Raw genomic sequence first — 23,729 nt, forward strand, 5'->3', positions numbered from 1 at the left:
ATCTCGGGGATTTTGCATGCTGCAGGCAATCAGCCTGGGCTAAACGGCCTTCATTTGGCTCCACTTGACCGACTGGTGAACAATCCCAACCTTAAACTTGCATAAACGCGCACACGCAGAAATACACGAGTATGCTCAGTTGAACGTTAATTCGAAATCAGCGCTAGCTGCCCGGTCTTGCTGGGAGTGACCGCTCCAATCAGCCGCCTTCCCAGCAGCGCGTCAGGCCAGAACAGATGGCGTGCCAGGCAGAAAGCCGCTACCTTTACAGAAGCGCTAATTAAATGTGCGGATGAGAGATGTGTTGTTTCTGCATCCAAATAGCTTCTGACAAACACCCAATATGTGTCCATTTGCGTGTATTGATTCTGAGCCTGCGATGGATTTTTTTTTTCCTTCCCTCCAACTTCTCCTCGCAGCACAATACACAAGTTTGCTGTTGGTGGAAGAAGTTCTTTTCTTCTCTCAGATGCTGCGAGGGATTCTCGCTGCTGTTGCTTCTAAAACCTCGGGGCTTTATGTTAAAGCAGCACCACTGCTGGGCACGCCGCTTTCGACTTTGGTTTTGAGAGCTCGACCGATCAAACGCAACCCGTGCCTCTCGCTGTGAAGCCACGCTGAGCTTCAGAATGAAGCAGTCCAGCGGGAGGACAGGGAAAAAAGAGGCGAGCTGGCGATTGTGGGAGGTCAGCTTCATGACTTCATGACGAAGGGTATCAGCAGAGATCGCGAGTGCCAACATTTGTGCCATCGTGAGCTCAGTGTAAAGTAACCGAGGGCTCGTTTGGCTCAAACCCATCGCGCAGCCGACGGAGTGCATCGTATCTTTGATCCTCGGTGAGGACAACCCAGGTGTCAGAACTGTCGGACGGCAGCTAAAACGTGGCCGTGGCCCACGCGCCACAGCTGAAAAGCCATGAATATAAAGTGCGCGTTGCGGCCTCCATTGTGCTGAGCTGACAGCTGCTGGGCTGATTGCCGTACAGAGAGACTCGATAGCGCCGTCACACCGACCGGCTTCTCCTTCTTCTTTTTCTCTGCCGGGCCTTCTTCCAGTGGTTTCTACTCTCCATCACACTTCTCCTAATCTCATTCTCCGCTCCATCAATGCAGTGATAGCAGCCGACTCGGAAAACACGATAGGGCCTCCGTGTTTAATCTGAGAAAAAGCAAACACCCTCAGGCTAATGCTATTTCCACGCTGAAATGAGCCACTGCTTACTTTACAATCCTGAATGTGAGCGCAGTCCAGTCCTGAGCTGGGAGTTGAGGAGACCACCGCAATCTGCCACCAGAGAAGAGGTGCTGTTTCAGTCATTTACTGTCAGCCTGGACTTCGATTTCTGCTCCAGGCAGCTCAGGTTTCAGAGGCGATCAGGAGAAGCAGAAACATGTGATGTAGTGATGCATCCAGTGCAGCACAGTCTCATTACGGTTTCATTACAGCGTTAAGAAGCCTGGTGGATGAAGAAATGAAGGAATCCGCGTTTCTTTTTGGTTTTATCATGAGAAAAGTTGAGTCTTTCAGAGACATCAAGCAGTGTTTATGAAACACTGTATTTCCCTCTCCCAGTAATTGCAAGTCGAGCTTGTACTCTACAAAGGAAATATAGAAAACATCTGTATGTTTGGCCTCAAACAGAGAGAAACTCTTAAGATCCATCCCTTTCATTTGACTGTGAACGCAGGACATTCCCACTTTCTCGAGGCGTAATTAGTGACTTCCCATTGGAGCCCAGTCTGAGATCTCTGTTATTGCTCAGACATTACAGTTTATTATTAATGGCACTGGCTCCCAGTCAGTCTAACTGCGTGCTCCGGGGTCTCTCTCTCTTTCTCTCACAGCTTTATTATTCTCCTCCCTCCACCTTCCGCCCCTCTCCCCTCTCGTTTCCCTGCCTCTGTAGCTCATTACAGCTCATTACCGGAGCCCGAGCGCAGCGTGGAGAGGGTTTGAAGATGGTGTGGTTCCGTCTGGAGATGGGCGCGGTGAAGAGGGGCCGTGTCCTGTCAAGTCCGCGGCCTTGCACAGCGATCCTTGTGAGGATCCGCAGGAGAGAACAGGACTTGTTCAGGCAGCCTGCTTGCATTATTACTGTCTGTGCCGCAGAGCTGTCAGCACTCCTAACAGTGGCTCGTGTGATTCACAAACGGAGGGGATGACTGTTTCTACCTTTGCTGATCCGTTCATTATGTTCTCCCGGATCACAGTGAAATTACAATGACACTGATTATTTCAGCCGCTGACTGCAAGGGTAGCAAGAACAAGAAGAAAATCTGTTTTGAAATTCATAAAGTGTGTATGCAGATCTGCAGCGTGACAGAGAGGGCAGCCTGTGCGATGCGGCTCTGCGGCGGGCCGCGGTTTTTCTGGCTGTGTCAGCTTGTTGAGGGAGCCTCACGCTGCCCCGCAGTTACTCTCAAGTCAGCGAGTTTCACCGCTCACTTGCAGAATGAAACATGACACAGAGCGCGGGCCCTCCAGGGACCCGGGAGGTCGACGGTGAGTCATCAAATCCTACGCCGGGCATCATTTCTCCACCGTATGAGGACCGTCCCCGCCTTTTTTGTGCGGCCGGCGCGTCGTCGGGGGCGACGACACGGCTCCCGTGCGCAGCGTCTGACAGCGGTGACAGACGATGAGTGGCTTCGCTGGCGCTGCTCTGGGTTTTGCATTCACGAGCCTTCACACAATTCCAGTCAGGCTAACTGTGGTGTTTTTGTGTCCGCAGGTACACGGAGGAGGAGATCCGACAGAAAGTGAGCACGTTCAGACAGATGCTGATGGACAAAGAGGGCGTCATCACCAGAGAAGGCGCACACACACAACCAGTGTAAGTTCTGTGATGTGCAGCATATTGTATCATGAGAGTTCCACTGTCTTGCCTTCAACACACGGATCAGAGCACTGAGATCATGATGGGCAGAGAGGAGAGTTCGTCATCACAACACCCTTTCTGTTTACCATATAGTCTGATTTACATCAGAATCCATTTTCTGCTCTGCCTCATTTTCTCACACACGGTCATCAGAAACTCATTCTGCTGCAATGGCAAAGAAATAGACAAAAGAAACGAACCCATTTTTGCTTTATTATAGTTTAACCGGCCCAGTAAAAAGGGCCTCCAAGTGATGGCAGTAAAATCCTGATGATGTTTGTGTGCTTTGATTGTTTTCTAGTGTATCGTTCGAAAGAGTCAGAGGAGCACGGAGGTGATCAGTGCTGCAGAAACCTCTCCAAATAAATGTGCATGCATGTGAATCTGAATGTTTGCACACAGATTCAGCAAAATCCTCAGGTTTAATAAACTGTGTTCGGAGGTTCGTGGAGGCGTTCTGGTTCGATGATGAATGCCTCACTTCCTCCGGGATCGAGCAGCTTTCGCAGGTCGATTTCAGCTCCGGATTTTGCGTCCAGTCCAAGGGAGCGTTCTGTCTGGAAGCTGAGGCTCAATTTATAATTCTAAGAACAAATTAATCAAAGAAATGCTCAGTGGCTGCAGAGGAAGAAATTGGAGCTCAGAATTAAATTACGTGGAGACAGTGATGGGATGCTGCGCAAGAAGCTCATGAGGAAAAAGAAAGGATGCATTTTTCCTGGATGGTGAAGGTGGGGTCCGCTATTATCGATGTTCTGGTCTAATCCAATTCTTCCCTCCTTGTGAAGATGGTCATGGAACAATCTGGATCACTGAAGTTTCAATATTTTATCTAACAAAGGAGTCTCATTTCGATTCCTGATGGAGATATAAATGTTTTTATTTCGTTTATTCCTGCTTTCTCTGCTCTGTTGTTCCATTGTGCCTCCTGGCCAGGTTTACCTTGACAAAGAGATTTTATCTCTAGAGACTTCCTGGTAGAATAAATGAGGAATATAAATTAATAAAAAGAAATGCCTGTAGGCCATACCGAATAATACAGAACACATAATAGGCTGGGGATATTTTATACTGTATTAATGTAAATGCTGCAATCATCGTACCGTCCGTAGATCAAACAGGTCGGGTGAAGATTTGAACTCTCCGAGATGACCACATGTTGACATGCTGATCCTGGTTTCACTTCCATTTAGCATAAAGCCTAAGCCCTGTTTGTTTGGTGTTTCAAGTGAAAACGCATCATTAATTGATTTAGAAAAATGAGTGAAACACAACGCGCTACGAACATTAACAATGGTGAGAAGACGGACATTCGTGTGGAAAGACGACGAAGTTGGATTGTTATTACACTGACTGTCAACTGTAAAAGTACCAAGTCCAGCAGAATCTGGACTGGGAGCCACTCAGGAGACACTCTGGAGGAAATTGTTCATCTACTGAGCATGGTGCAGAAGAACTATTTGCTACGGTGATGCTACACATGCGTAGTCGCTGTGTTTTTGGCGTCTACATGGACTCTGAGTCGGAGTTCAACAAAGTTTTGTTCAAGTTTTAACCTGAAAAACATCCACACGCAGAGCTTAAATCTATAGCTAAGTAACTAGATGCTGGTCCTTTTCTAAAATCATCACTAACAATCCAGACGGACTGTTTTATGCTCATTGAATGATGCACAGTCAATATGGCAGGATTGCAGTAAACCCCTGTAAAATTACACTGTGAAGAAACCTCACAGCAGGTCAATCAGTCAATGTCAGAGAACGGTGGATTACAAAAAAAAAAAAACAGTTAAAGTCCCAATGAAATGAAAATTAAGATAGATAAATCTTTGTATTTCACCACCCTTTATTCAGTCATACACATTTTTTTCTTCTAACTCGTACAGCAGTTCCAAAAGTTTGCTGGTAAATTAAATACAGAATGATCAGAAATGCTTCACAATGAATAAATGTAATAAAACCAGACAGGAATAAATATGAAACGCGTACAGGAATTGATTTTAAAAGAGGTCGTGAGAAATGGCCTGTCGCTCTAATAATGTCTTCAGGCAGCCGCTTCCACGGCACTCGGTCCGTAATTGCAGAAGTGCAATAAATTTTAATTTGAATCCTTAGCTTTTTGACTGGCAATGCCTTTATCTGAGCACAGAGGGGACGGTTAAACCCCGGTGCTCTGAAAATAATCAGCCGCATTTTAAAGTCTATTCTGAGCGCTGCTGGAAGCCAATGAGGCGAAGATTGGCATGATAATTGTCAATTTGTTTAGCATTAAGTCTCATTCAAGCTTCCAGTGCGAAGTGGGGGGTGGGGTGTGGCGTGGTCTCGGGTGAAGCATGGATCAGGTGGAAGCCGTCAAGAAAGAAAAAAAAAAAGCAGAGCCACACCCACAAATTTGACAAATGGAGGCGATAGCAACAGCGGGTTGGAGGCAAGGTGGTCGTCGCGAGTCACTCCATCACGCGGTGTGTGTATTTGTCTGTGTCGGCGTGTGTGTGTGTGTGTGTGTGTGTGTGTGTGTGTGTGTGTGTGAATGATGGCGACCCGACCGGCCGCCTGCGGACTAATGACTTGTAATGACGCTGATGCTTCCTGTCTCACAGTCACGACTGATGATTCTCCCTCCTCTGCACTTCAGTCGGTGTCTGACATTTAAACGAGGAGGAACGGCCGAGCGGAAGAGTCACACACACTCGCACACTCTCTTGCACTCTCTCTCACACACACGAGTACAGTAGTATAAACCTTTTTTTCCTGCCCAGAGGAAACAAACATTGAAGATACAGGAAGCTTTGTTTGTTTTGGTCCTCGCATTAGTTCACTCTCAAGGGCACTTCTGACTCAGGTCAATTTGGGATTTCTGCTCGCGCCTCGAATTCTGCAGCTTTCCCCCTCTCCGGAAAGGCCTTGATGTGGAAAATTGAAGAAGCTGGTAATTTGCAGGGTTGTTATCCTCCCACTTCTCCCTCTTCGTCCTCTCCTCTCACCCAGGCCTTAGAAACACCATCACACACAGGAAAGCATCATTACATGTGAGCATTGCAATATTACGTTTGGTGATAGTGTATCAGTCTCAGGAATACTTCCCATTGATTTGTTGTTAAAAGTTTGTGACGATCGAAGGCGAGTTGTGGACTGGGGATTTAGAAAAGCCGCATGAGGACTTTCAGGGTTGGAAATAGACATCCAACACTTTTAATTGTCTGAAAATGAAAACTCTCATTTATCAGGTTTCAGACACAAGGTGGAGCGAAATTTATACTCAGACAGTTTTACTGAATCGACATTATAAATTCAACTTTAATAGAGAATATTGAGTCATAACTCCTCTATCGAATCACTAGATTTCTTGCTAGTTCACACACACACGCACAGAAACACACACAGAATTGCAGTTCTATATGTGTTTGGCATTTTTATCGGTGTAATACATTCCCAGGTCTTTTTGTTCTGATTTTTAACCATCATAACTCTGATCCAAGCTTATTTTATTTCTTTATCCATAAAACCATGCTTGTTTTCGGGCGTACAAGGTAGATCCCACCATGGAATATATGTGTGCGTTCAGTTTTCACGTTTTAAATTCACATTCACTCCGATCCAATGAATAACCAATAAAATTCCATTAATAAATAAATAAATAAATACAAGGGGACACTTTAGTAATCACAGTCACGACAGAACACTAAAGCTCTGAGACACCGTTTGATTTCATCCTCTTGGAATTCTGTAGTAAATGCATTTTTTATGCAATAAAAACGCCTTTAAAAACGTCAATAATAGACCAAAAATAGGTTATAATCCTGTGCCTGAGTAAAAAAAAAAAACAAAAAAAAAAAAACTGTTTTTCCATTGTAATAGATATTTGTTCTCAGCATGTATAAAAATACAAGAGGACACTGTTAGCAATCACAATCAAAGCAAAACACTAAAGCTCTAAAAAACAGACAGACGCCCCCACAGACCCAACAAAGCATCAGAAAATGCGGCACATTTATTTATTTATTTATTACACTGCTCTGCTTCTGGTGTGCTTCTAAGACTCTAATTTTCCAGCTGTATGAAGACATCATGAACTTTCAGATATGTTACTTTGCACATAAATAGGAGTGGCTGACATGACGAACGTGTAGGCTATGATACTGAACAACTTCTTTGTAACTTTGGCTCATTTCTATGAGGTTAAATCCTCACAGGAACACTGCTGTGGCTGTAAGTTCCACCTATTCTTTAGAGATGTATCAGAGGTTTATTCAGCTTCAGGTCTTCATTCATTTATTCATTCCAGGCTTTAGGTTAAAGGTTAACTCGAGAGGAGACCAGGCCTTCTCTTCCCGCATCAGTGTCTGAACTCACACATGGCGAAAAATTCCCATAAGCACTCCTAAACCTTGAGGAAAGCCTTGCTAGAAGAGTTGACGCTGTCAGAGCTGCGAGCGGTGGACAGACATCACGTCAAGTCTTCTGGTTTAATAATGGGATGCCACTCAAGTTCACAGGCGTGTGAGGCCGGCGAGCCAATACTTTTGGTAATATAGTGTAGTTGTAATATGGAAATGAACGACTGCTCCCTCCATCATGCTTTGGCGTACCGTGCCGCCCTCAGCCTGCTTGACGTGGCTCAGCCGGGAGGTTTTATTCAGATGCGACCTTTTTCCCGGGGACCGGTGCTATTGACAGGCCGGGGCCCCTCAGCTGGAGCTAAATACTCTGATGCACCGGCAATAAAGAGCCTGCATTGAGTAAGGGCTGTGGCGGCTCGTAGCCGCTCTCGCCGGCGTCCCGCATCGATTTCCTGCAGAATGGATGGCAACGCGGAGTCAAAGGAGGCCTGCGTGGCGTAAAACCTCTGAGCCTGGTTGGCTTACACACCGACAATGACTCCCAGAATCTGACGAAATGCCTCAAACTGACCTGTTTTCATAAGGAGACGGAGACTGCATATCTGATTTGACTGGTAGAGGATCTGCTTTGTGGATTTGTATCGTTCTGCGCTCGCTGCATGGAGGTTGATCGCGGATTTGCTCCATTGTACTCCCCGCACAGTCAGTACTTTAAAGCAGCTGCTGCTCTTTCCCCCCTGATCCTCGTGAATAGAAGTAAGTGGTCCGTCTTCCCCTCCGCAGGAGCGCTGGAAATATATCCAGGCCTTCAGTAGCTGCCTTCGACAGGATATGAATGAGCCGCTGCTCCGTGCGCCGCAGCTCTCAGGAGGGCCCGGCCGCAGTCCATCACTGCCCCGTCCTCCGAACGGAGGCGGAATCAGGGGGCAGCTCGCATTAAACACAGGGACACTCGCTCATCCGCCTAACAGGGGCGCTGTCTAGACCGGACAGATGCCGCCCGCACATAGGAGCACGGCATCAATTAAGAGATTACACACTCGGTGGGGGAATGAGTTGATTTATCATTAATGACTAAGCACAGGGAGCACTAGATAGTATAAATTGTTGTTAATTGCTCTTTTTGGCTGTGCTCCTCAGGCCCTGCAGGGAATCTGCTCCGAGGGAACAAAGGCACAAAAGCTGGCAATTACAATGAGCTTTTTCGAAAAGCCAGAAGCAGACAGCAAATGTGAACTGGACAAATGGCGACAAACATTTTCTCTCGTGAAATGTGATTGTGTTTGTCATTTAAAAGACACAACTCATTGCTGTTTAGCCTTTGATACTGCTTTGTCTGTCAGGATCACGGGGTGCTGGAGACGATACCGGCCACCACTGCAACTGCTCCCCCCATATTTTAGCAGACAAAAACACATTTAGACTTAAATACCAGCAGCAGTGACAAAAAATCTGGAAAAAGAAGTTTTAAAGAAGCGCTTTATTTTCAATTTCCACTGTCATAATATGGAAAATACATAATTTTACTTAGAAACTGCAGTTTAAAGTTTGTTGGTGTATACAGTCAAATTAAAATGAATTTCACTTATATAACACTTTTCCACTGCTTGAGTGTTCCCCACAGCACTTTACACTGTTAATCACATTCACACACACACACACACACACACACACACACACACACACACACACACACACACACACACTCAGTGAGAGGCGACCACTGCCAACCGAGCCACAACTTAATATATTCAGCCTTCAAGAATTCTGTTCAAACCGTTACAATTTCTGCAGGAAAGTGAAAGCATTAGCATGCCTGCATGCGTGCATTCAAGTAGGGTTTGTTAATGTGTCATTTATTATCATTAAATGTAAAATTTGTATGACTGCAGTGATTTCCTGCCCTGGCCCGAAGCTGTTATTGCCCTCCGTGCTGTATATGTGTCCCCCGCTACAGCACGCTTCAAATGAACCAGTCTTTATCAGGCTTCCCCATCAATGCAGTTTAAGTGCATATAGTCGCCATTGAAAATCAATTTGCTGTCGTATCTGATGCAGACCGACCAGCTGTGAAGTCTCATGTGTTGCACTATTGTTTATACAGTGAACTGTGATAAGCACAGCTTCCAGTAATGGGCACTTAAGTGCAGCATTGCAGTGGAATAGAGCGGGGATTTCCTCTTTCCCTCTGCTGGTTAGATGGTTTAAATTGAAATATATGGTAAGTCTGAGAGTTTGCGAGTATAAAATGGGCGCAAACGTGATATGGCACGCGAAAATGTGGGGAGGCTGATTTAGCAAAGAGGTGCACTGAGGATCACATTTGACAGATGCTGCAAAATAACTCTCTAATTAGCACATTTTCCTTCATGAATATGTCATGTGGGTCTCCCAGATCATGCACAGATATGAGAAGTTTATGCAAATCAATTAATACAGCATAGTATATAATTACATAGTGTGCAGTGTGATTTACCAACTACAATGGCATTTGAAAAGTAGGTGTAAAACAGCTCAGCCAGGAGCAGAGATGCTGCTGTTACTATGGCAGTACTATGGTAATATGGGCGAATTTCTTCACCAGACAATTCCCGTTTTATTTGACGACTTTCGTCCAACATATTCCTGAAGGTCAAACCTTCAACTCCTCATCTGGACCTTTTCTGCATCTGATTAGAAACAAGATGGATTTTTTTTTAAAGAGTTTTAACTAACCGAAGAGTAACTGGGAGTGAGATTGATCAGATTTAGTTCTTAAGAGTTAAAAAAAAAAAAAAAAAAAACGATGCTCAGAAGCGAGCGTCGTCGGCGTGTGTGCGAAATGCCAGCCTCTAACGGAGCGTTTTCCTATACTGCGATTGGTTTGTCTTACAGCTGGCTTCTTCTCTTTCCGTTGTTTTTGTCACACCGGTTGTAATTAACATGATTTCAGTAAAGTGTGTCGACTCATCGGAGCTGCTGCGTGTGTGTGCGTTTGTGGAAGTGAGGTTATTCTGCTGGTACTCAGGCTCCCTGCTGTGCCCAGTGGTGCTCAGCCAATTAGAGGCTGAGCTGCCTTGTGCTGCGCTAACAAACAGCCAGTCGGCTCCTTCTCTCCTGACTCAACATCGCTGATTTAGACTTTTTTTTATGGAGGGGGGGGGGAATCTGTTTTAATCTGATGCAAACATTTCATCCTATGTGTGCTGTATTTATCAAGACGCTCTATGCTCACTCTCTCCTCGTCTCATTACTCCTGCCTGTTTTCATCTCTCTGCTTATAATTGAGGCTGCACGCTCAATCATCGAGGTTATGTCTTTGTTTTCGTGGCCGCGATGCCGTGCTACATGTTGAGTTTGTGTGGATGGGGGCGGAGGAGTAATCCCAGAGCATGGCGGTCTGTCACGTGGTCGGCAAAGGTGGGACAGCGCAGGGCGGTCCTTCGTATCGCTCTCTTAAGGTCGGATCTGACGGAGAGGAGGGGAGGCTGCATCCATCTGTCGGCATACAGCATGAGCGAGAAACAAGTGGGAAGATATGAATCCCACAAGCTGAGCTGTAAGAGTGTGAGAGTGGCAGGCGCGAGGGATTACAATTACAAATGTCAGTATAGAACTTGAGTCGCACTAAACTTTGAGAGCGTCAGATTTCCATCTGCTTAGATTTGTTTTGCTCTTGTACAGATGTTTTAGAGCAGATCTGAATTATGTAAATTGCCCTTAAGGGGCTGATTAGAACTTAAGAATCAGGTCCAACTGGGTCTCCTGCCAGTTGTCAGTGGGTTGGGGTCGTGTCTCATATTCACACTTCCTCTACAGAAGGTGTCGATAATGCTTTGTACTGTGAGATGACAGCCACATTTTCACACTGAAGAAGAGTTGTTTTTTTTTTTTATTTTAAAGAGAGTGGAGAATCACAGGTACCACGCAGAATGAAATGGTGACATACGAGAGAGATCAGTTTATTTCACGCTCATCTGTCATCCAACCATCTTCAGTTTCAAGACAGTTTGGGACCCCAGGCAGGAGGGAGCCTTGGAGCTCCCGAAAAGCAAAAGCATTCTGGGTAAATTGCCCACAGAGGCAAAAGCGATCAAACGTTTTAATGCAAAACATTTATTTACGACTGTCTTTTGACAATCCTCCTCTAGTTTTTATTTGTTTACTCAAGATGCACGTCGTTTTTTTGATTGTATTTCACAGCAGCCAGCTCAGTGTCTCTGGGAGCCTCCTTCTAGCCGGAGGGCTTCTGTCATGTTGTCATTGATTTGGACCAATCACATCCTCCTGTGTGTCCCAGGCTGTGGCCGACCTTGGCCACGCTGTGGTTGGCACCATCACTTCCCAACTCATGTTGATCATGCAGAGTGAATCTGAGCTGGGAATGGTTTCATGCTAATAAGATGACAGATCAGCGCCGTCGGTTGTCCAAGGCTTTCTCTCTCTCTCTCTCTCTCCATCGATCGGTTTGTACTCAGCAGTGAAATGAGTGAAACGGATGTTATCGCCTCAACGTCGTGTCTCTGCATCTCCAGGGTCAACCACCTGCACTACCCGCCCGACGAGTACGAGGACGCCGAAGTCGTCGCCTACGAAGACGGAGACTACGAGCACGACTACCACAGTGACAGCAGGTAGCACCGGGAGCTTACACACACGCACGCATGCATGCATTGTGCGCAGAGCAGCTGTCGTCAAATTAACTGGCGGTCCCAGAGCTGCGTGCGTTTGCTCCCGGAACCTCCCAACATAAAGACGTCAGAAAAGTTCAGGCTCGGCGATGGCCTCCACGCCGCCATAAACACCCATTATTATTTGAAAAGCATCACACAGATGGTCACTGGGACCCCGCTGTCTGTATGTGGCACTTGGCGGACAAGATTAAGTGTCATTTCCTCCCAGTGATTTGCTGTTTGGTTGCTAAGACCGCGTTGCGTGAATATTGCGTTACGGCTGAGCGAACGGAGGAAATGAGAAAACACACACTTATCGTCGAGTTATCGGCACGGCGGCAAATAACTGTAATCTGAAATGGAAAACTGGAAAATGATTATAATAGCAATCACTAGTGGATGATTTCTGTCGTCCTCGCTCCGGTTCTCACTCTCTCTCTCTCTCTCTCTCTCTGTTTTTCTCCGTCTGCGGCCAATTCAGGGTGAAGAGGAAATCAAGCAGCTCTCCATCCCCTCGTCCAAAGAAGAGGAAGAAGAAGAAATCAGGCCGTCGGAGGAGCCGGTGAGTGGAAACGGCTTCCGCCGATGAAATGCCTCCATTTGTCCCCTCCTTTCTTTACCCTCCTGACAGAATAATTACTCCTCCAATTATTTTGGTGTGTGAATGTTGCAAACGAGCCACCAGACAAGCGAACCTGCGCAGGCGGGGCGGCGAGCCTTTTCCGCTTTTGACGAGGTCAGCCGAAGAGTGAGGGAGAGGGTGAGGAGAAGAAAGGATCAGAGGGGAGAACAGAGCAGACAAAAGAGAGCCGAGAGAGAAATGAGCCGAGCTGCTGGAGGATGACACCTCCGTTTAACAAAGCCGCTCTGACGGAGCACAAAGCCGCAAACCTCAGTTTCTCCGAGTCGCTCTGCAGTCACGGAACGTCTGTCTCCCTCTCCATCAACAGGTTCGGCAGCTCCTCGCCCTCCCGCAGAGAGAAGAAGAAGAAGAGCGGGAAGAAACACAAGCGTGACAGGTGTGTGTGTGTGTGTGTGTGTGTGTGTGTGTGTGTGTGTGTGTGTGTCACATGTCATCATGAGCGGGAAACCTTTGACTTCTTCAGAGTTTGTCCTCACAGTGAAGGAGGTCACACAGGTTTATGTTTCATTCATGAGAAGCTGGGAGTTTTACTGAAATCGCTCACATTCCTCTCCTGGATTCGTTTTCCTCTCGTGGCAGAAACTCAGCAACTGTTAAAAGGTGGAAGAAGAATGAACAAGAAGGCAAAAAGGTTCATGTGCTTCACAGGCCCCCAGAAAAATCCAAGAGAATGAAACAGAGTGAAGGAAAACACGAAGAAACTCATTGAAACTGCATTTAAAAACTAAAACGTGGGAAGGAAAATAAGGGAAAAGGGTGAGAAAAAATGTGGAAAATAGGAGACATAGCAAGGAAAACAAGAGGGAGAAAGTATGGAGAGGAGACAGGACTTGGTTTAAAGCAAAAAAACGAAAAAGAATTTTAGAGAGAATACAAAAAAAGGAAGGGGAAAAGAGAGTGGAGTCAAAAAGGGAAGAGAAAAGTGAAAAAAATAACAAAACATACAGAAGAATGAAAACAGGAAACAGTAAACAAAAGGAGACAGAAAAAAGGGAAAAACATTTGTAACAGAAGGAAAATACCAATAAGACATGAAGACAGTCAAAAGTAGTAAAAATAAAAACATTATGAGTATTAAAACTACAATAAAAAGAAAACACCAAGAGGAGTAAGTGAGAAGAATTATAAGGAACAGAAGGAGCAAAAGAAAAGGATTAAGAGACTACAGTAATTCAATTATTATAGAACAGGAAAAAGCTGCACAATCTGTTAAGAATGAATAAAGGAAGGTTAAGTATGAACGAGAACAAAGCTGGAGATTAAAAAGGGGGAAAAAAAGAAAGAATAGAAAATTTGACACACTGACAAAAGTCACTTTCAGAATAAATGAAGGGAAGAAAGAAAAGAATGAAAGACACATCGAAAAGGGAAAATGTGAGGCAAGCGGCTGAGAGGAAAGAGGAGCTGCAGAAGACGGTAAGGTCCAGAAAGACGGTGGGAATGAAAGCAGGAAAAGAAAACATGGTCTTCCTCCTGACTGGGAGCGGAGCTGCTCTAATAACCCAGTGTGGATGTGTGCCGCACAACACAAGAAAAATGAGCCTCTCTCTAAATAGCTGAGCATGGCTGCACCGGCCCGCTCCGCGTTCCCAGCCCTCATCCATCCAGCTCCCCCCCGAAGCCTCCCCCTTTGTTCTGCCTCCCTCCCAGCCTCACAGCCAGGATGCTCTGCATTGCAGGTACTGTTGATGTATGAATAATGTATAGAGAGGAGGAGGGGGGGGGCGGTATGCAGGGTCCCTCCCCGGAGAAAATCTCCTTTGATGCTGCTTTTTAAGGCTCCTCTTAGTTTGAGCCTGTCCTGCTCAAACTCTCCACTTCCTCCTGATTAGCATCTCGCTTTCCGTTGATTCACCCCCCGCCGTTTGCGTCCTGGCCTCAGAAGGCGTGGCGAGGAAGGATGAGGCCAGAAGAATGATGAAGAGCGTCCGCCTCCCCCCGCCTCCCTCCTCACTGATCTGTCCCCGGCCGATCCCCTCCGGTGGGAGCTCCGGCTCACATATCAACCACATACATTACCGTGACAGCTTTATTACTCCCCGTTTTTCAGCCGAATCAACACACTTTTCTCCCTCCCACTCCCGCGGCACGCCGTAGGTGTGTAAAACAGCAGGGGGGGGGGGGGGGGGGGGTGTAGGGCTCTTCAAGAAAATAGCTACAACTCTCGCCGAGCGGCCCGACTAATCACCATGGAAACTGCAGCCGGGGCTAAAGTGATCTGAAGGTGATGTGTCAGTCCGACGCCGAGGACTCTGCCATGGCCGGCCTCCTCAATTATGACTCTCTAAAGAGGGAAGTCATTAAACGGGACTTTATTCCTGGCATGCGGCGTCGGCGGACGGAAATGGAAAGATATTGCGGCGCTGAGCTCCTGCGGGTTCCAGTCCTGCTGCGAGCGTCTCTCAGGACGTCTCCGCACATATGGATGTATGCACGTGATTCAGATTGCAGGGACGGCGCGTGTCATTAAAACAGCAGGCTGGAATATTCCCTCCGGGAGAAGCTGGGAACGGAGATCTATCTACAGCGTGGAGATTTATTTAGCATCCAATAGAAATATATTTTTCTTATAATTCAAGTCTGTAAAGTGATTGTGGAGAATTTTTCTCTACATTTTATAAATATAGCAATATTTACGTTTGACATACGGAGTTCTAACCATTTAGAAAACAACTTGGGAGGCAAATTCCAGATCTTTAAACGTTGTAAAATGAACCAGCGATATAAAGATACAGCGATTTGACACGTCACCTCAAACAGACAACAAATCAAATGAATTACCGAACACAAAAATCTGATCCGTGTCATGTCATTTCATATAAAATTGGCCGATTTCACAGCACTCCGCCTTTCCCACGTCAATACAAGGAATGAAAGTAGACGGATAAATCCTTTCTCATATAGACAAACCAACACAGCGTGGTTTTTTTCCTGTTTTTTCCATTGATGTGCAGGTGTCGTGATGTCCAAAACCCTCAGATGACTCATTAGGAAGCAGATTATCTCACTAACATGATGCTCCATGATTTTTGTCTTGCAGATCCACATCTGGCTCCAGGAAAAAGAGGCGATACAGGTGTGTATGCAGCAGTAAAACAAAGCATCTTAGTGTAGTGTGCAACTCCTGAAAGCTTTGTTGTGTTCAACAAAGCTTGAAATGGGTGTACTCGTTTAACGCCTGTTATTATCATTTCTGCCTGTCGATTGCTGTTTATTGAAACGACGGTGCGATCTGTGTGTCGGTGAGTGGTTCGTTGAGTTCACCCCGCTTTGATGCGCGCCGCTTCATTATCGCGCGTGTGGCTTATGTTTCAGATCAGGAAGCCCGAAGAACAAACACAAAGACAAGAACAAACAGAAGAAGAGGTGAGGCACACACGGAAACACCCCCCGGAAGCCTGCAGGACTCAGACAGCAGTTTGCAAGTCGGTGCGCACATTCCTGAATTATGCAGCGTGTAGGAGTAATTCATGTCCAGTAAAACAAACAATAGACTGCAACAGGTACAACTGGGGTCACGCTCAGCCTCTCATATATTCTCTGCTGCTATTTTACACCCATTATCTCAGACTCGCGCAGAATGTGAATGAAGCATGAAGCAGCAGAGACTGACTGCTGAGCTGGGCCACGTGTCCCCATGATGTACGCACGCATACACATGGCTTTTTTTGTGTGTGTGTGTGTGTGTGTGTGTGTGTGTGTGTGTGTGCGCGCGTGTGTGTTTTCCTTCCTCCGTCAGGTCCCCCGGAGAGACCCCCAGCAGGAGTTCACAGCGCCAAGGCAGCTGCTGCAGCTCTCGAAGTGCCTCCCTGTCCTCCACACGGAGCACCTCCAAATCTCCCACCAGGTACACACACACACACACACACGCAGGCTGTCGCACACTGATATTGCCGTAGCGACTGCGGCGTGGTTGCCCTGGCGACTGTCAGTCTCTCGCTCATTTGCTCCGGACCCTCGGGGGATAGATTAGGATACAAATGGGGCTCCTCGCCATGTCTGGTAATAACCGCCATTAAACGGCTGTGATATCTCACTCCGCACTCATGTTCACTTTGATGAAAAAAAAACATAATCATTGTTAGTCACACTGTTAGTCACTTTATGTCTCGTGGAATTTACAATTCCTCTCTGCGGAAGCAGCTGTTTGGGGAGCGGCGTGACACATTTCAAAACACAACTCCGGGTTTCGCTTTGACCCTGAAGCAACGCAAGCGTGGCTCCGCTGCACGGTTCTCAAATTTGAGAGATCTGACGGCATGAAGTCACACAGACACGCCACATGTATGTTTGTATGTGGTGTTTGGTTCAGCTGGTTCATGTTTGTCCATACTTATAATTTAGATGTGTGGTGTCACATTTTATGACTGAAACTAGGAAATTCCAACACTTTCTAATATTTTTACTGCCGTTTTTTTAGTCTCCCCACTCAGATTTGAGAGGAATTAGCTCTGTGTCTTCCATACCGATTAACGAATGAGGCCAGCACATGTAGAAACGAGCCTCTTTGTTTCAGGGCTGTTGCATCTTAATTACGTTATTTCCCTCCTTTTATTCCTCCCCACCATCTGCGTGATTGGGTGGAAGATATATTGGATCAGTCTGCTCGACTTCAGCTATAATGATACAGCGTTATTAAGACATCCTAATTAAAAAAGACTTTTAGAAATATCTCTCAAGTCCATTCTTTTTTTTTTCTTTTTTTTTACTATTAACTATAATCAAGTACTTAATTTTCAGTAACTTTCCCTGAACAACTTTAGTAACTTTAGATCCTTCACTGCAAACTCATAAACTTTGAAAACAGACTTCATATATTGAGTCTTGTTGTGTGATGAGTGTTGCTTCCTGGGTTTTTTTTTCCCCCTCTGCCCATTCGACAGCAGGATTCCATCTCCATCGGGCCAGTTCTCCGTGTTTCTGAACCTATTATTCAGCAATTCTCCAAATGAATGTCAATTTGTAATGATCCTCAATATCTTCCGCAGCCATTAGCACTCCAACTTGACACCGATCTGTTATCTTTACAGCTTGTAAATACGGGGATATTTACAGAGGGGGGATTGTCAGCAATCAAAAACAAATCCAAACTGTGCCGCCGTGCAGATGAGATAAATCACAGGATATCACACAGATAATTGGACGTGCGCGGCTTTATTTGGGATGAAAAACGAGCGCGTGGCTCTCCCCTCGCAGACTGAACTCCAAGCACAAGACGGACGGGCAGAAGGCGCCGGGCCCCTCGCCGTCCCCCGGCCCCGACGGCCCCGCGGCGTGGCACAACGGCGACCACACCCAGCGCGGCCGCAACGGCAAGGCCGGCAGGCTCAACCACTCCGAGGCCGAGAAAGGGACCGATGTACGTAATCTCCTCTACTTTGCTGCCACAGAGCCTCCCTCTCCACCTCCCCCCCTCCTCTCCACCCTCCTCCTCCTCCCGCCCCCCTTCCTCTCCAGTGGTATCTGCAGATATGTTCTAACCATCTTCTTAGCTCCCTGAGACGTTTCTGTTACGTGTTGGGTTTTTTTTCTGGGTTGCCTCCAGGCCAGTTCTGATTCTCATTAACGGCATTATGTTTGACATGTGAGACTCTCCTCTCCTGTCCTGTGTGGAAAACTTGCCGCTCCCGCTGCTTCGTTTCTGGTTCACTACGACTCTTCTGCCATCCCGTTTTTTAGTTGTTTTGTGTATTATTATTATTATTTTTTTTATTTCTTTTCTTTGTTCTTGTTGTCTGCCAGTAAGAGAGAGAATAAAGGTTGTAGCGTTTCTGTTGGGAGCACATTAGCATAGCACACCTGGGATGGAAAGAGGAGCCGCACTGCTACGTGATGACTCCTAATGAGTAAAGCAGGGGGAAAAAATGAGGTGTTGTTTCCTCTGAGCGGCCACCTGCTGACGTTCCAGACAATTTCATCAACGAAAGTTGAGTCAGGAACAGGTGTGAATGCTCTGAAATGTTAAAAAAAAAAACAAAAAAAAAAACCTCCCACTCATGAAGACGTATCAGAGGAAATGTGTCAATCTGAAGAGACGGATGAAGTCTTCATTCTCCGGTGTTGCGTGAGTCGCAGTCAGATGTGTGACTTTGCTTTAAAGTGATAGAAATCTGCGATTCATTCTCCGGACAGCTAATCCAGTTATTTAATGTGGAGCGGCGATCCGAGCAGGGAGGAGTCACCCAGAGCCTCGGTCTGAACAGGTGGGCGCCGTTTCTGCTGGAACATATGGAAGATCGGATCAATACAGTTGCAGGGGAGTTGTACTGTGTGGGTTTGCTGTGTCATATTTAAACATTTGGAACAATACACAGCTTTGTGTGCTCAGTGACTAAACCAGCTGTTTTTACCCTGATTAGAACTTTATCCTTCCCCCGTAGAACAGTTCAGCTTATTTGAGTTATATGATGCGTCACATGTATTTGGATTTGAGTGATTGTTAAACAGTAATCGAAGAACATCATTGATTATACAGCGATAAATCACAGTAATAATATATGAACATCTTAAATCATCTCTTTTAAAATTCTAAATACATTCAGCATGTTACATATATCATAACGTCACATCAAATGACTGATCTGTGTGATTTAGAGGTCACTCTTTTCATTTAAAGGTTATGGTGTGAAACTCTTAAAAATGTCTCAAAATGATTCTGATGGATTTATTTATATGAAATGCTGCTTCACACCGAGGATCATTTTGTTCAGGGATTTATAGGTAATCCGATGGCACCAAAGGACTTTCTCTTTTAATGTGTTTGCATTGTAGTAGATCACAGGTTGATATTTTTTTCAATTCAGTTTGTCGGGAGACAGACACACAGAAAGCAAAAAGCCATTAGTCAATCTCAAAGTCTTAATTCGGCTAACCTAATTTTCCGTAATAGGACAAACAGAAAACCGATTTATTACTGCTCGGCACAAACATTAATATCTTCATTCATCAAGATTAGAGTCACTCATATGTTGCTTTGCCTGTAGGAGTGGAATATTATCGTTGTTTTGAAAAGAGAGAAAATGTAATTGAAGATAAAGTTATTATAATGAGTCTTAAACATGGTTGAAAAAAAGGAGCTTTTTCAAGGTGAAGAGTTTTTCAGAGGAGAAAACAGATGATTCATTCATTCAAGAATCACAAATATTTGTATGGACCGTTTAAATGACAGTCGGAAGCATTTCAGCAGTCGCCGAGTCGAGACACAGACTCCGCAGGAGCAGAGGAATTTGCAGAAGAATGACGTTCAGCTTTTCTGTTCACAAACATAAGTGATCAGAAACATGCCTCAGGTTCATTCAACTGAGATATTCTGACCAAATATCTTTCTTTTTCTGACTTGACTTGTTCAGAAGCTGATGTCTCTGTTCTTTCTTCCACTGAGAATAAGTGAGCTCTGTTTAACTTGGTGAGCAGTTAACTAACCAATCCCACACAGTAAACTCCAAACCTCCAGCATTTCATCTTTCGCTATTTTATTGCGGCTTTCAGAACTCTTTGACAGACCGAACCGCCGCCGCTCAATCTGAAACGGCCCCGTGATGAATCCTTTTAGAGGATGAACCTGTCACCGCTCTGTCCTTCAAATGAAAGCAGCCTCTCAAACCCTGAAGTGCCGTAAATCATAGACTCCACCTGCTCGATGGAGAGCTGCCCTGGGTTTGTTTTGGCACCTTCTTCTGTTTTTCTTCCTCTCTGATGTCCCTAAAAGAGCTTTAAATCACTCCGCTGTTACGGGAACGACCTCAGTCCCGCATCTTTAGAGGTACGGTAGGACGGAACGTTGTTCTGGGATTAAAGCGGAATTGATGGTGAAATCTGATGAATCTCCACGGGCTCAAAATACCCTGATGTCTCCCGATTTCTGCTCTGAGCTTGCATGTTCTGAGGTCTCTCTCTCTCTCTTTCTTTCTCGCTCTCGCTCTCTCTCTCTCTTTTCTTATTTCATTCATTACTGTTTTGTTCCTTATCAATTTCATGAAATAAATGCCCAAATCTCTCTGTCTCGTTTACAAAAGAAGCACTCAAATGCTTTGGAGCTGGACCAAGTAGGTTAAACTGGGTATGTGTAATAGTTTTCTTCTTGTCAATACAGTTTTATTTTTTTTTTCTTTCTTCTCAAGCACACGCTCTGCTCAGTGTTAGATCCTCTTCTCCTCCAGGCGTCTAACAGCTCCTGCCAAAAAAAAAAAAAAAAAGAAAGAAAGAAAGAAAGAAACCAGCAGGGGCTGAACACATGCTCCTCTCTGACTGCTTAACTCCACCACGTGGATGTGCATGTTGCCTCTAGGTGGCAGTGTCTCTTCTGTCCCTGAATCGGTGTTTTCACTGCTGTGTGTTCAGGAGAGAGAGAGAGAGAGAGAGGTGTGTGTGTTAGATCCCGCTCCGTTGAGCCGTCTCAGTTAAAGGGAAGCATGCGATTGGCTGGCTTTGACGAGATGCTGACACTGAAAACTGATCAAACTCAGAGTGAAAGCGGGCACCAGAGGGTGGCTGCGTGTGACGGATCCCCGATGTACCCAGGGTTTGATTCCACTGCCGCAGCCGTGTGATTCGGCAGCTCTGGGTTTTCCTCTCTACCTGTCATCTCTCAGTTTGTGTTCCTGTAGTCGTCCTCTAGCCCGGTTTGGATCTGTCTGGTTCACTGTGTGGGAGGCCGTCCGACAGACTGCGAGCCGTCCAGCTTTTGTCAAACACACCAAGTCTTTTCTCTCAGGGAAAAAAAAAAAAAAAAAAAAAAACCCAAACGTGGCGCCACAGAGTGACTTCATGCAGGAATCTGCTGGAAAAACGTTAGTTTTTACTGAGATCGTCTGGTAACTGAAGCTGATCCAGAACTAAAACCAAGCATCTCTTCGTTTTGTGACATGAAAGTATGAAGCTGGATTTCTATTAGAAGTTATTAAACTACCAAGTCTCAAGAGAATTTGGACAACAAAACTCTGAAGAAAAAACGAGGAGATTATCTCTCTGTCCTATAAATGCATACGTATTGTACTGTTGCTGTTATTTCTCTTGTATATGCAGCTACATTTGAAAGAAACAAGCATTTGTGGGATGAGCAGCGAAGTTTCTGGGTTGTGCTCTTCAGAAACCTGCTTTATCCACTGTACTAGACATTTTTTCTGCATAGCTACCTTCATGTTTGAGTCTTTAAATATCAAATAAGAAATAAGCTGGCAAAACTTTTTTCCTATATTTAGATGTGAATTACCAAGTTTTTCTCTCGTGATGCTGACATTTGAAGTTCTTTCTCAGTGTCAAGAGCAGAAAAACAAACTTAATGTTTTAATTTATACAAAAATAAATTTCATCAAGTCTTTGTTTTCATTGACTTATTATTCGAAGCAGTTAAATTAGTTTTACTGAAATAGTTCTTTAATTAAGTGGCGCTCGGTTAACGTTGACATTTCGCACCTCAAAGTGTTTCAGTCAAACTGAATGAGGACAGATTTATAGAGATCGGTTCAGGGAAGACAGAAAAAAACAGGATTTCTGAACAAGAAGTTTCGTAAAATACAATGACGTCAGAATGTAAAGTTAATTCCTGCATCCCAAAGTGTCTGGAAGCAGTAATGAGTCTGATTTGGTTTGATTTTGTTCATCTGAGAGAAAAGGCTGGTCGTGAAGCCACGTCGGCTCCGTCTCAGCGGGACTCTGTGGTTCCTGCCTCCTCCACGCTGGATGAGCGCGTCCCAGGCGGGTCTAGTCCTCCTCCTCGTTATGAATGGATGTCTTGTTCACACCTGGACTTCTGGGAGAACCTCTGGGACGACTTTAACGACCGCCGTTCTTAAAAAGGGACCCGAGCCATTTAGAAATGTGCGCTCCCCGTTCTGAGCAGATCTGAAAACGCTCCTGAAGCCCCTCCCCCGCCCCTCCCCTCCTGCTGCACCTGCGTTTGCTGTGATAAACCGATAGAAAAGGGAAGGCTGGAAGAAAGGCGGGCTCACGTCCCAGAACTGGAACAAACAGTTCAGACGTGGACAGGCTGCTGGAGAAGACCCAGGACAGAATGTGACTGGGGTCCCTTTCTGATGTGCTGACTCTTTAGTTTGTCCATCTTAGCAGTGACTGACCCCTCCTCCTCCTCCTCCTCCTCCTCCTCCTCCTCCTCCTCCTCCTCACTCTTTCACCCTCCTCCACCTCTGCTTCCTCTTCATCTGTGTCCTGTGTCACATCTCACTCTTCTAGTTTTTTCTTCTCACACATCTCTGCATGCCCTCCTCCTCTTCATCTCCCTCCTCCCCCTCCTCTTCCTCCTCCTCCTCCTCCTCCTCCTCCTCCCCCCCGTTTTGATACAAATATGGCTGCCTTTGTACAAGCGAGAAAGACCAAGCAACTCATGTAGCTCTTAGATTCATCTCCTTTGTTTCTGGTTTTGATTTGGTTCTGACTTCCATCTGGACTTCTTTCTTTTCTTTTCGTCGTCGTTCTTGTTGTTGATTAATTTCCTCCCTCCCTTCCTCCTGCCCTCCTCTTCTCTCTCTTTGCTTTCGACTTTTGAGTTCTGTTCCTCCTCAGTCTCTGGACTCGATATGCAGCTTTTGATACTAAAAGAGGTCATTGTCTTTTTCCCATTTCGCTGCGGAGAACATTCCTTTCTCCTTTTTTCTTTTTTCTTTCTTTCCTTTTTTTTGTTGATATTGCATACGTGTCACTGATTGAAATGGAAGGTAGGTAATGCTTTGCCTACGCACGTGATCTTTATGCAGATGAGAATGTGACAAGCACCCTAGCCTGAGTGACGTCCATGTTTCTCTCTCTCTCTTTCTCTCTATATCTCTCTCTCTCGTTCACCAGTGGTATTCAAACAAATGAATTCATCAGTTATGATTTGACTGGTAAAAGATTGGACTACTTAGAGCTCTGGTTTTTCTCTTTCCTCCTTAACTTCATGCTGAAGTCCACTATCCCGCTCTATCTTCCAGGTTCATTTCTTTCCGTTTTTTTTTTTTTTTTTTCCTTTTTCTTTCCGTTTTTTGGTAGAATGCATTCCTGTTTGTCCAGCATCTCTCTGTCTGTCTGTCGGTCAGTTAGCACATCCGTCCTATGATTTTCTTCTTCACCACGTTGATTTCTAACAACTTTTCATAAGCACCAATCAGTCGTTGTGTGTTCTCCGATTACTTAGTTCTCTCTCTCTCTCTCTCTCTCCCTCTCGCTCTCTCTCTCTCTCTCCCCCTTTCTTTAGTGGAGATCAGCTCTCTCTCAAGAGT

The 23,729-nt window shown here is 45.5% G+C and overlaps 1 protein-coding gene across 1 annotated transcript in view; it reads left to right on the forward strand.

The window, feature by feature from the left end:
- The window catches only part of srrm3 (serine/arginine repetitive matrix 3), a 41,532-nt gene that overhangs the window by 11,442 nt on the left and 6,361 nt on the right, over positions 1–23,729 (forward strand). Inside the window, exons 2-9 of the mRNA XM_030100767.1 lie at positions 2,733–2,834; positions 11,733–11,831; positions 12,352–12,432; positions 12,821–12,889; positions 15,554–15,589; positions 15,829–15,879; positions 16,253–16,360; positions 17,710–17,872. Coding sequence (XP_029956627.1) covers positions 2,733–2,834; positions 11,733–11,831; positions 12,352–12,432; positions 12,821–12,889; positions 15,554–15,589; positions 15,829–15,879; positions 16,253–16,360; positions 17,710–17,872 — 709 coding nt within the window. The remainder of the gene's footprint in view (positions 1–2,732; positions 2,835–11,732; positions 11,832–12,351; positions 12,433–12,820; positions 12,890–15,553; positions 15,590–15,828; positions 15,880–16,252; positions 16,361–17,709; positions 17,873–23,729) is intronic.

Source organism: Salarias fasciatus, chromosome 10 (assembly GCF_902148845.1).
Source record: "Salarias fasciatus chromosome 10, fSalaFa1.1, whole genome shotgun sequence".
NCBI lineage: Eukaryota > Metazoa > Chordata > Actinopteri > Blenniiformes > Blenniidae > Salarias > Salarias fasciatus.